The sequence below is a fragment of the Dipodomys spectabilis genome, unplaced genomic scaffold (genome assembly GCF_019054845.1).
Source record: "Dipodomys spectabilis isolate Male_0828 unplaced genomic scaffold, ASM1905484v1 ptg000075l, whole genome shotgun sequence".
Lineage (NCBI taxonomy): Eukaryota > Metazoa > Chordata > Mammalia > Rodentia > Heteromyidae > Dipodomys > Dipodomys spectabilis.
The window spans coordinates 14,130,988-14,144,834 of NW_024870752.1; the positions used below are offsets into that span (position 1 = coordinate 14,130,988).

Below are 13,847 nucleotides of genomic sequence, written 5' to 3' on the forward strand. Positions count from 1 at the left end.
TACAAAATAATTATTTCAGTTTTCAATTGATTTGCTTGTTTACCTGATTTTCTACTTTCTTTTATGAGACTCCAGTAAGCTCCTGTGAGGGCAGAAATAGGTTTTCTGTACTGTTGATGCTAAGTATGTTTTGGATTACTGTCTAAATGAATGAATAAGAGTGTGTAGAACTTCCCATTCTTTTTAAAGGCATTGTAATATTCCATTTTAGTGATAACATTTGGAATATTGGTTTCTTGTTGAAAGCCTGTAAAAAGTGTTTTCTAAGTTTTATTGAAACAGCACCAACATATTGAAAACAATGAATTTGTTTATATACCTTACAACATGAATGTGAGAATGCTTATAGGATAACTTCCAACAAATAAAATAAGTTTTTTTTCTTTTTTTCTTTTTGTGGTACCAGGGTTTAAACAAGTAAGACTGCTAGGTCAAAAGGCACATGTTCTCAAACTGTAGCAGATATTGATGATGACTTTTAAAAAGCTCACATCATTTCCTATGACAATCATATGAGAAGTGCTTATTTACCCTCAAGTCAGCATGTTTGGACAGCATCATCATTTAATTTGCTAGATGAAAAATGGGATCTCCTTGTTCTAACCTGAGTTTCTGTAACTATGATTATGAGTGAACATATGTCATCTATGACTTGTTTGGATCATATATGAAATGGTATCTTTATCCAAACTTTTTATTTGTCGTTTTTGTGAGTGATTGAAGTTCTTTTTCCAGTTGTTTCGAAGTTCAGTTAAAATGTCATCTATAGCCTTACATGGAGATTAGACAAAATCACAAGACAGTGCCATTGACATTGGAGCTGGATGATGAGCTTTTCATCTTTTTGAAAGTAATTTTATGTAATTCAGTAATGAAACTAAATGTGTTGAAAGATCATAAAACTGGGTTTTTCTTGAAATTGATGGTAGAATTTTCCAGTGTCTAGTACATAATATATCCTTTTTTTTTTTTTTTTTTTTTGGTCGGTTGTGGGACTTGAACTCTGGGCTTGGGCACTGTCTCTGCGTTCTTCTGCTCAAGGCGAGTGCTCTATCGCTTTGAGCCACAGCCCCACTTCCGGTTTTCTAGTGGTTTATTGGGGATAAGAGTCTCATGGACTTTCCTGCCTGGACTGGTTTTGAACCGTGATCCTCAGATCTCAGGCTGCTGAGTAGCTAGGATTACAGGCATGAGCCGCTGGCGCCTGGATCTTATATTTTTGGTGTATGAGGAAAGACAAGTGAAATGGCGGTTTTGAAGACTGTTTGATTTTACTTGAGAGCTCATTTACCAGAAGTTGACTTTCATGGTAAAAATAATGTAAGTATACTGATTAGTTAAAAGATTGTTTTGTAGTAGCTCACAAAATTTGAGGTACATAAAGAAATTTAAGAAGTTTTGAGACATATGTGTGTGTAATGTGTATCTATAAAGAAGTGACAAAATATGACTAATGAATTCTGTGAATTATACTCTAAAACTTGCTTTTTCTTTCCAAGTACAAAACTTTTAAGAGTCAGTTTAATTCCTCTCAGATTATCTTTTTCAAATATGCCATTACACATTTGAAAGAAATACTGAAAAGTTTCTGTCTAGGTTTATTATAATCCTGTCTTCATCAGCCATCAGTCTTCCTGTAGTTTGTTGGAGAGGCACTAATTGTTCGCATTTGGCAGGTTTAACACTTCCTGACAGAGAGGCTATTAAAAGCAAGTATTCTCCAATAACTGTCACTGGCTGGAACAAAGAACCTTCCAACTCAATGTATGGAAACCACTAACATTCTTAAATGAGCCTTTTCATGGATTTTTATCCTTTCAAGCTAAAATTTGGAGAATGTAGAGTCGGTGAACACAGCAAGGTGTAATAAAGCAGTAAACCTTGATTTGGGAGGGGGTAGGGTGGGAGGTATAGATTTATCTCTTCACTTGAAAACAATTGTTATTTGGGAAATCTCATTAGCAGATGTGACTACTTAGAGTAAAAAAAGACTTAAAATTGATGTCGCTTTCAGGACTGCTTTGAACTTAACAAGCACCTATTTGTGGAGCAGACTAGCTAATGAAAGGAAATTAAATTTTTCTGACAACTTCCCCTGCCAACATCCCCTTATTCAGGGGATGTTATTAGGTACTGAAGACTTTTAAGGAAGATTTTTTTTTTATTACACATAAATAAACCAGTTATAAACATTCCTTTACCCCTTTAGGGAGGGATTCTGACATGATTGCTCTACATTTAGCATGTAGTTTAGCTTAAAAGCTTAAAAAGCAGCAGGCTTCACTTCAATATTTTGAAGGTTTCTAAAAATTTAGCAAACATGGGTTAGTGGTTTCAGAATACTATTGATAGTTTAGTTAGTGTCACTGAATTACAAAATTGTAATTGACTTACGGAGGCTTGGAGTTCACCATCTTCTTCATTGTTATATGGTAAATGTGTCAGGACTAGTGTATGCTGGTTGTGTTAGGAGTGAGTTAATGATCAATGAATGACTTAGCTTTAGGGGAAGTTTTTGCTTTTCTAGCTACTTGAGTTACATGTGGCATTGGTTGATATTTTCAGTAGCTAATCCTTACACCAATAAACTCTTAACCTTGTACTGTTTGCAAAGGTATTTTCCTGTTTTGGCTTCTTGGGAGTTTATTTCACTTTGCCTGCTTGTTAGTTGAATTTAATAAGTAATAATTTGCAATTGTAAAAATAAAATATGTACCTAAAATTGAAATAAAAAACAAGAATGGATAAAGACAGACTAGAAAAAGGAAATTACCAGAGGGATCTTTTTTAAACAATTGGTATATAGATAATGGAAATTTACTATTTTATTTCTGGAAAATTGAATGAGTTCCTCCCAAACAATAGAGAATCTACTCCCCCTGCTGACAGAACCTAGGAAAACATGATAAATAAATATTAGAGACAGAAACAAGCTGGCTGCAGACAAGCTTTAATGGTCTGATTTATGATTCAGTATTGATTGTAAACATCTACATTCTGCCATTAAATTCTGGCAACTGCACCAGATCATTGGCGATTCTGGTAGTGCTTCCTGCCAGCTCATTTCAAACTGCTTTGAGTTTCTTAATATAATAATGATGAGGTAGAATTTACATTCCACTTATGGTATTAATTTTACATTTCTCTGAATGAAAAGGGTTAGAAGGTTGTAAAATTGAACATTAAATGAATCAGAGGAGACAGTAGTGCAATATATGACTGCCCTAAAGACATTGTGCAATGCCTCATGGGATTAATGTTGAGTCTCATTTCCTGCTTTTACAGGATGCAGATGAAGCCGTCAGAATTGCAAAGGAAATTGGTAAGTTCTTAAATTAACTTTGGTAGGGTTTCTATGTCTTTCAGCAGATATGCTTGAGTAAAGATGTAATAAGTTTTCCCATAGAGCAAATAATATTTTAATAGTTTTAGGTTTCCGATTACTTGGTACATTGGAAGAATTTATCAGTTGAATGACTATATTCTATTATTAAAATGGACTCTAAATAGTACCTTAGCCATAGTGCTTTTATTAGATTAAATCACTAGCTAATTAAAAGAAGTAATTATCAAATCTTTAAGATGAGATTTAATATAAGTTAGTGTGTGTGTGTGTTGAGGACATCTGAGTAAAATAAAGATACGATTGACAAGATTTTTTCAAAAATTTATCTTTTCCTAAAATGTTAAAAATCATAATAATACCCTTGTAAGGGGAAATAAGAGAGAATGTGAGAGGATAGAATTGAATATCCTAAATTGGAGTTAAAGGTAAACTAAAGGCATATTTAATGGCTGTTGTACTTTTAAATTTCAAAACCTTGCATTCATCAGAAGTATTCTCCTTTCATATCTGCTAATTTAGAAGATGAGCAAACATATATGCTTGTCATTGATTAGCAAAGGTATTAAAAACCTTATAAATTTTATACATTAAATCAGTCTTTGTATACATTTGATAGAAATTTGTGAATAGGAGAGAAATTTTGCAATACTTGGAAGTCAGGGACTCAGATTTTTTAGCATCTCACACCAATGTTTCTGTAAATCCTGTGTCTTCATTCAGGGTGATTATTTAGCAGTCTTGTCTACCGTTGGAACACTTAATTTGGCAAGGTTTATGTATTTGTACTGTGGACAAATACTGATCTAAAAGTGATCACTTAGATCATAAAGTACGTTTCTTGGAAATCAAACAAGCGAGGATAGCAGTTCTTCAGTTATGTGAAAAGTTTGGCTGGTTGCATCCCTGTTTCTAATTGGACCTGGCAGAATTATTTCAGATTTGTTGATTTGTAAACATCTAAATTCTGCCATTAAATTCTGGCAAGTGTACCCAATCATTGGCAATTCTGGTAGCATTTATTAAGTAGATGTTGTTTGTTTATTTGTTTTGCAAAAATGCTCTGGGGTTAAGGTAAATCCATGGAAAATCTTATTTTATCTGTCTGTGACATCTCATTATGATTTCTTAAGAATTATCAACATTTTCAAAAAGTATTTCATTATTTAACTTAACAGTAAGATTTACTAGATTGCAGAAAGTTGCTGTGTGTGGTTTAAAATCATTGGCATTCTTCATGGCTACTGACTTTGAGTCGACTTTCCTAAAGTATTTTAGGCACATACAATCTTAAAAAAAATTCTTTTCCTAGTTGTACCTTATAGCTACCTAATAATGCATAGTAATACTACTGTAATACTATCTACATAAAAACTGTTTGGAGCCGGGTGCTAGGGCTCACGCCTAGCAACTCAGGAGGCTGAGATCTGAGGATCATGGTTTAAAGCCATGCTGACCGGGAAAGGCTATGAGACACGTGTGTGTGTGTGTGTGTGTGTGTGTGTGTGTGTGTGTGTGTGTGTGTGTGTGTGTGTGTGTGTGTGTGTGTGTGACCGGGAAAGGCTATGAGACGTGTGTGTGTGTGTGTGTGTGTGTGTGTGTGTGTGTGTGTGTGTGTGAGAGAGAGAGAGAGAGAGAGAGTGTTATGGGGCTTGAACTCTGGGCCTGGGTGTGGTCCCTCAGCTCTTTAGCTCAAGGCAAGCACTCTACCACTTGAGCCACAGTGCCACTTCCAGCCTTTTCTGCCAATATGGTGCTGAGGAATCGAATCCAGGACATCATGTATGCAAGGCAAGCACTCTACCACTGTGCCACCTTCTCAGTCCTAGCTTTCAGACTCTTATCTCCAATTAACCACCATATAACTGGAAGTAGTACTGTGGCTCAAAATGGTAGAGGGCTAGCCTTGAGCAAAAATGTTCAATGGATAGCACCCAGTCCCTGAGTTCAAGCCCTAGGGCAAACAAGAAAAACAAAAAGAAAACAAAGCTATTTGTAGGAGTTTAGAAAAAATAAAAAGGGTTTGAAAGACAATTTAGAATCATACTGCTGTTCCACATTTTAAATCGTGAATCAAACTCATGAACATTTCCTTTGTATAAATGGTAGAATGCAGATGCATTTACTTTTGTTTTTCCTTCCCTCTTTTTATTATCTGTAACTTTTAAGCCAATGAATTAATCACAGTGGACCTCTCCTGACTAGTTTTTATTACTTTGTTTTCTTCTTTCCAAATTGTAATGCTGGGCCTTAGCTCCTCTTCAGTTTCTTCCTGCAGAGGCCTCTTAAATTCAGTATAATTAGCCGGGAGCCAGTGGCTCATGCCTGTAATCCTAGCTACTCAGGAGGCTGAGATGTAAGGATCTCGGTTCAAAGCTATTGCGGGTAGGAAAGTCTGTGAGACTCTTATCTCCAATAAACTACTAGAAAACTGGACGTGGTGCTGTGGCTTAAGTAGTAGAGCGCTTGCCTTGAGCTTAAGAGCACAGGGACAATGCCCAGGCCCTGAGTTCAAGCCCCACGACCGACAAAAAAAAAAAAAGTACTAGGGCTATCAACTTATTTATTTATGTTTTAAAGTTTTTTTTTGTTTTTGTTTTTTGGTTGGTCATGGGGCTTGAACTCAGGGCCTGGGCACTGTCCCTGCCCTTTTCAGCTCAAGGCTAGTGCTCTACCACTTGAGCCACAGTACCACTTCCGTTTTTCTAGTGGTTTATTGGAGATAAAAGTCTCACAGACTTTCCTGCCTGGGCTGGTTTTGAACCGAGATCTGATGATCTCGGCTTCCTGAATAGCTAGGACTACAGGTGTGAGCCACCGGCCCCTGGTTACGTTTTTAAATTTAGCTTTTGGATTTTTCTTTCTCAGTCATCACAGAAACTTTCCATAAAATCTTTTCCTTCAAGTACTAGCTTCCAGAATAAATGAATATTTAAAGTTTTCTGTGTTTTTTAGTGATTTATCAGTTTTCCTACTACTTTTATTGGTAGATGTTATATTGTAACTATATAATGATTTTAATGAGCTATTAAGAATTGAAGCAGCTGGGTGCAGTGGATCACACCTGTAATTCTAGCTGAGATCTGAGGATTGCAGTTCAAAGCTAACCTGGGCAGGAAAGTCTCTGTGAGACTCTTAATCTCCAGTTAACCACTCAAAACTCAGAGATGGTGCTGTGGCTCAAAGTGGTAGAGCAAAAATGCTCAGGGACAGTTCCAAGGCCCCAAGTTCAAGCCCCACAACTGACCGAAAAAAAAAGAAAAAAAAGTTGAAGTAAACATTGATTCCATGAGAAAATATATACCTAAATTCTAAGTAACTGAATTATGATAAAACCTTTCACCCTATTCATTTGAGTTTCTGCTTATTCAATGTGCCATACTTGGCACTTTTTTACTGTGCTAGGGATTAAACTTTGGACCTTGTGCATGCTAAGTCATATACTCCAGCTGTGACTACATTCCCTGCCTCTGTTCATGTATTACATTCTCTCTTTAGTTTATACAGCTTTTCTGGAAACAGAATCTAAGCTACCGAAGTTGGAAATAACTAATAGGCATTGGTGTATTAGAGGACTTTTACATTTTAGTAGCTTCTATTTACGGAACATTTTCCCTCTATGTGCCAGACACTTTGGAAATGTTATTTGTAATTTTTGTAATTTGTAATTTGTAATTTTTGAGCTTAATTATTTTTGTTGACATTTATAAGAAATTAAGTATTAGAAATGGTAATTTGCTCAAGGTCACTAACCATTGGTTTACATGTTGGCTGTAAACATCATTAATTTTTCATTATAACTTTAGGTACCTAATGAGATTTCATGACCAGACTAAAATTTGAGTCACCACTTTGTAAAAAATACTGTAAAATACTTAAGCCCATTGTATGTGGAATTAAAGAAGCAGACAGTTTCTAATCATTGATTTGGTGTGAGACAGTGAAGACTTACTGTATTACTTTGTTGTATTTGTTTTTTAGACTGTCTTGTTTCTCTCATTCACACTCCTTACTTTTTCCTTTGACCTCTGAGTTTAGAGACACAGAACTATCAAAATCTAGTTTATCTTTAACCTCAGTGGTAGACAACAGTAATCAGTGAGCTTGAGATTTTTTTTTGGTCTGGGCGTGGGGCCTGAACTCTGGGCCTGGGCGCTGTCCCTCAGCTCTTCAGCTCAAGGCTAGCGCTCTACCACTTGAGACACAGCGCCACTTCCGGCTTTTTTTCCCCCTGCTTATGTGGTGCTGAGGAATGGAACCAAGGGCCTCATGTATGCAAGGCAAGCCCTCTACCACTGAGCCACCTTCTCAGCCTCTTGAGATTTTTTTTTTTTAACCAAACCAAAAGTCCTTAGTATAGTTAAGATTGATTCTTGAAAGGAGTTATAAATTTAAAACCTGTTTTTAAAAAAATGTCCATATTGTTTTTTGGCCTTTTTTACAACCACAAATCATACTCAAGAAACTTTTTCCCCTCATTCTATTTCCTTCCAAGCCAAAACCCAGGCTATGTCTTGCCTGCCTCTTTCCCTCATTCGAATATTCTAAGTCTGTTTTTTGGGACTGTCAGTTCTTCATTCCACATCTGTCCCACAATCATGACTCCCTGTCTCCCTTTCTCACCGCTCACCTCTTTTAAGGACTATGACAAGATGACAAGGATCCTTCCCCTACCCCCCACTTTTTTTTTTTTTTTTTGTAACACTTCAAAGCCTATCTACACATAGCAGGCAGCATGGTATTTAAAACTTTAAAGAACAACAACCTCATCTTGTCCTACCCTGTCTTTGCTTTAAACCTAGCACTTAGATAAAACCACACTTTCCTTGACTACAAACCTCATGTGAATTTGGTGTTTCCTTTCTCTCTAGTCTCGTGTACTTAAGTCACATTGGTTCACTGGAACACACCAACCTTCAGATTTTATTGAAGGAGGGAATCTAGGAGACCTGGAAGACTAGCTTAAATTCCTCTCTGTCTCTGTCTCTCTCTCTCTCTCTTTTTTTGCCTGCCCTGGGGCTTGAACTCAGGGCCTGGGCACTGACCCTGAGCTTCTTTTGCTCAAGGCTAGCTCTCTACCACTTGAGCCATAGCACCACCTCTGGCTTTTTCTGTTTATGTGGTACTGAGGATGTTAGGTAAGCACTCTACCACTCAGCCACATTCCTAGCCCTACTACTTAAATTCTTTTTTTTTTTTTTTTGTCAGTCGTGGGGCTTGAACTCTGGGCCTGGGCGCTGTCCCTCAGCTCTTCAGCTCAAGGCGAGCGCTCTACCACTTGAGCTACAGCGCCACTTCTGGTTTTCTGGTGGTTTATTGGAGATAGGAGTCTCACGGTCTCTCCTGCCCGGGCTGGCTTTGAACCGCGATCCTCAGATCTCAGCCTCCTGAGTAGCTAGGATTACAGGCGTGAGCCACCAGCGCCCGGCTACTTAAATTCTTATCTGGGATGGCTTGTTGTAGTCTTTCATATCTTGATTTAAATAGCCTGTCTTCACAAGAAGATGACTAATATTGCCACTCAGTTTTCTTGTCTTTAACCATATACAATGTTTCTGAATACTTCTCATGACTTGTTAATCATATTCGTGTTCATTAACTTTAACCCAGTACTGGATTGTGAAAAATTGTCAAATAGCTCTTTTTTTTTTTTTTTTTTTTTTGGTCGTGGGGCTTGAACTCTGGGCCTGAGTGCTGTCCCTTCAGCTCTTCAGCTCAAGTCAAGTGCTCTACTACTTGAGCCACAGCACCATTTCCAGTTTTCTGGTGGTTAATTGGAGATAAGAGTCTCATGGACTTTCTTTCCTGGGCTGGCTTTGAACTGCGATCCTTAGATCTCAGCCTCCTGAGTAGCTAGGATTACAGGCATGAGCCACCGGCACCTGGTTTCACATAGTTTTTTTCAGTCTGTCTACACTGGGGCTTAAACTCAGGACCTAGATGCAGTCTGTTAGCTTTTTTTGCTCAAGGCTGGTGCTCTACTAGTTGAACCACAGCTATATTTCTTTTTGCTTGGAGATAGGAATCTTACTGACTTTCCTGTCCAGCTGGGTTGGAAACCTTGATCCTTAGATCTCAACCTCCCAAGTAGCTAGGATTATAGGTGCCTGGTTTCATATAGCATTTTTGAAAGAATCTTGTATACTCAGCATCAAGATTTCTCTACTACAGGAAGTGGGGCTGTGGCTCTAGTCTTTTAATGTATACAGTTAAATACTTTTTTTTTTTTTTTTTTTATAGGGGGGGGGGTCCAGTTGTGGGCCTGAACTCTGGGCCTGGGCACTGTCCCTTAGCTCCTCAGCTCAAGGCTAGCGCTCTACCACTTTAGCCACAGTGCCTCTTCCGGCTTTTTTCTTTTTGCTTATGTGGAGCTGAGGAATCGAACCCAGGGCCTCATGCATGCAAGGCAAGCGCTCTACCACTGAGCCACCTTCCCAGCCCCAGTAATTTTTTCTTTTTACTATAATTTGTTGTAATCATCACCACTGTCTAAATATCTTGGTTACTTCACAAAGAAACACTTATTTGTTTTTTCTATCTTTCACTACCTAGTCCCACCAATTTACCTTCTGCACTGGATTTTCTTATTTTTGATTATTTCAGAGTAGAATCATACAAGGTATGAGCTTCTGCCTCTCGTTTCTTTTCTTTAGAAGTGTTTTTTTAGGTTCTTCTATGTCCTTCATGTTTTAGAATTTTGCTACTTACACCATGTTTTGTTCTGTTATTTGTTGATGGACATTTGGGTCATTTCTTACTTCTTGGCTACTATAAATAGTGCAACTGTGACCATGTATTTGCATGTATTGCGTGTTTTCTGTTATTTTGAGTATGTATGAGTTATGGAATTGCTGGGTTTTATGGCAACTTTTGGGAGAACAATCAAACTGTTTTCCATGTGGCTATATGATTTTATATTTCTTGACAGCAGTTACTTTATGTTTTGTTTTGGGGGTGGGGTGGGAGAAGGGCATCAGTGGGTATGGGCTTGACCAAACATAACTCAAATTGAACTCAATCTTCCTTCTCTTTCTGTTCAACCTTTCTAGTGGTGGACCTCTAAGATGCATCAACACATTCACCCTTTTTTTTTTTTTTAAAGTTATTGCCATTCTTATGTTTGTGAAGAAAATTAAGGTATCATTTTCTCAGACACTGGTAGCATTATTTAAAAATAAACAATAAAGTTAGCAAATAGTTGTTTGTTGTATATTCAAAATCCAAGCTGGGTACCAGTGGCTCACGCCTGCTCAGGAGGCTGAGATCTGAGGATCACAGCTCAAAGCTAGGCAGGAAAGGCTGTCTCTCTAATGAACCGCCAGAAAGCCAGAAGTGGCGCTGTGGTTTAAGTGGTAGAGCATTCTCCTTGAGGTGAAGAGCCAAGGAGCAGTGCCCAGGCCCAGAGTTTAACCCCCATGACTGACCAAAAAAAATCCAAATCAGCTCAGGAAGGAAAGTAAGTGAGGCTCTTATCTCTAGTTAACTAACCAGAAAAAAACAAACAAATGAAAACATCAGAAGTGGCACTATGGCTCAAAGTGGTAGAGCACTCGCCTTGAGTACAAAAACTGAGGGACAGTGCCCAGGCCTTGAGTTCAAGCCCCAGAAAAAAAAAAATCTAGGTTTCTATGTGCCCATAATACTCTGATATCTTGGTCATCCAATTAAAAGAGTTGGGACAGCGTATGCACAGGCTGCCAAGCAATGAACACACAGCCTCGGGAGGGAGATAGGTGAGGAGCTCTTCTACTAATCCACTCTGAGTGGACTCCTTTAGACTCTGATCTTTGGGGCCCCTCTGGAAAAATACAAATCCCATACTCAAAAGAGAGCTGGGGTGGCTATAGTTTTGTTGAACAAAAAAATTGATTTTAAATCCAAAGCTACTGTAAGAGACAATGACCTGTATTAATCACTATATTTGCAAACAAAAATAGCCCCTCAAAAGATATAAGGTATGTTGACAGAACTGAAGGGTAAAATAGCTCTTTAATAATAGTTGGCAGCTGGGCAGTGGTGGCTCATGCCTGTAATCCTAGCTACTCAGGAGGCTGAGATCTGAGGATCATGGTTCAAAGCCAGCCCAGGCAGAAAAGTCCGTGAGACTCTGATCTCCAATACATACTAGAAAACCGGAAGTGGCACTATGGCTCAAGAGGTAGAGCACTCACCTTGAGCTGAAGAGCGCAGGGACAGTGCCCAGGCCCAGAGTTCAGGCCCCAGGATTGACAAAAAAAAAAGTTGGCGACTTCAATAGCATACTACAAGTAATGGATAGAAACACTAGAATTAGACTTGACAAAAATGTATAAACCATTCTACCATGTAACATCAGAAGAGGTATTTTTTTTAAGCCAGTATTAGAAGAAGGATCAAAATTGTAAAGGTCAAATTATAAAGAATTGTTAAAAGTAAAAAAAAATAGCAAATTGGAGCAGTAGCTCTTTTTTTTTCCCCCAGGGCTGAGGACTGAACCCCGGGCCTGTCGCGCGCTGGGCTAAACCCCCAGCTCCAGCAGTAGCTCTTAAGATGGTTTGATACAGAACTCTCCTCACTATCCCTCTTATCTGGAGGGATTTTCACTGAAAATAACATGGAATTCTCTGCAAAAAAACAAAAAAAAAATCTATTTGTCTTTACAAATGATTGTTTTAGGCTCATTTAGTTACCATTTTGTAGTGTAATTGACCGTTGGTTGGTTTTTGTTATATTTTTATTGCTTAAGACAATGTCACAGAGTATATAGTCAGCAAGTGATTTTTTTTCAGTGAACAAAGTATAAACACAGAAATGAAGAAATCACATTTTAAAATTATTTCATGATGGGGGAGGGAGATGGGAGGACAGGGATGGGAAGGGAAAACAAAGGAGGCGGCAACAATGCTTGATAAGAAATGCATTCATTACCTTGCTCATGTAATTATAACCCCACTGTACGGTATTTTCACACAAAAAACTTACTAATAAAAAATTATTTCATGATGCTTAAAGATTGTGAGTTGACTGTAATTTCCTGACTTCTCATCTCCAATTTTTACTGGAGAAATCTGGAAGAAAACAGGAATACTCAGCAAGTAGATAATTGAAACAAATGATCTAAGATTATTCAAGCAAATTCACTTATGTCCTTATTGGTTACTATCAGTTCTTTTAGGCTGACCTTGTGTTTATTAGGGTAGACTAATGGAAGTTTTTATGAATGCAATAAGGGCTAAATGTTTGAGGACATTTCACTGCTTTGACACTAATCTTTGAGCATGCCACCTTATGTTGCTTGAAAATTATGCTTTCCCATAGTTTATGTTAGTCTTTTCCTGAGAAGTCTTCTCCTTTGTTTCCTATTAAAATGTAGAGACTGTGGCAGTTCTGTTTTCTTTGTCTATTTTCCTTTGAGCATGCTATGATATTTAAAAAAAAATGTTGTTCAAGTTGTTTATATAGAAGAGCTCATTGTTCATGTTTAAGAGGGACAAATATACTTGAAGTAATCCTGAAATCTTTTGTTTTCTTTTTTTCTTTCTTTTTTTGGATCTGGTCGTGGGCCTGAACTCTGGGCCTGAGTGCTGTCCCTCAGCTCTTCAGCTCAAGGCTAGCGCTCTACCACTTGAGCCACAGTGCCACTTCCGGCTTTTTTTTTCTGCTTATGTGGTGCTGAGGAATCGAACCCAGGGCCTCATGCATGCAAGGCAAGCACTCTACCACTGAGCCACCTCCCCAGCCCCATCTTTTGTTTTCTGTGTTCTATATTAGTTAGAAATGTTTTCATGACCCCTCTGTACAGTATTTTCACAATAAAAAAAAAAGAAATGTTTTCATGTTATTTATGACTGGGTTAGATTAAGGTATGCCATTTTTTTCCAGAATACTTTAGACTAAGCAGTATATATTTGAATCAACATTTTAGTGTATTTAACACGTTAAAAATGAATACTAAGCCTCGCACTGATGGCTCATGCCTGTAATCCTAGTTACTCAGGAGGCTGAGATCTGAGAATCATGGTTTAAGGCAAGTCAGGCAGGCAAGTCAATTACATTCTTATGTCCAATTAACTATCAGAAAACTGGAAGTAATTGGTAGAGCACTAGCCTTGAGCAGAAAAGCTCATAGTTCAAGAACCCCTGCTGGACTCTGACAAGTTTTTTTTGTTTTTGTGTTTTGACACTCGGGACATCAACACTGGCTATTTGAGCCACATTTCTAGCCCCTCCCCCTTTTATTTTTTGTCAGTAGTGGGTCTTAAACCCAGGGCCTGGGCGCTGTCCCTGAGCTCTTTTGCTCAAAGCTACTGCTCTACCACTTTGAGCTCTATTGCTGGTTTCTGGTGGTTAATTGGGGATAAGAGTTTCACTCTCTTTCCTGCCTGGGCTGGCTTTGAACCACGATCCTCAGAGCTTTCAGCCTCCTGAGTAGCTAGGATTACAGTCATGAGCCACCAGTGCCCGACTTAGTACTCATTTTAAATAAATGTTTAATAAGTTAGGGCAAGGCATTGAAGTTGTTACA

The 13,847-nt window shown here is 38.1% G+C and overlaps 1 protein-coding gene across 1 annotated transcript in view; it reads left to right on the top strand.

Moving 5' to 3' along the window:
* The window catches only part of LOC122110156 (propionyl-CoA carboxylase alpha chain, mitochondrial-like), a gene marked incomplete at its 3' end in the record, with an annotated part of 126,603 nt that overhangs the window by 89,276 nt on the left and 23,480 nt on the right, over positions 1-13,847 (top strand). Inside the window, exon 8 of the mRNA XM_042682655.1 lies at positions 3,286-3,322. Coding sequence (XP_042538589.1) covers positions 3,286-3,322 — 37 coding nt within the window. The remainder of the gene's footprint in view (positions 1-3,285; positions 3,323-13,847) is intronic.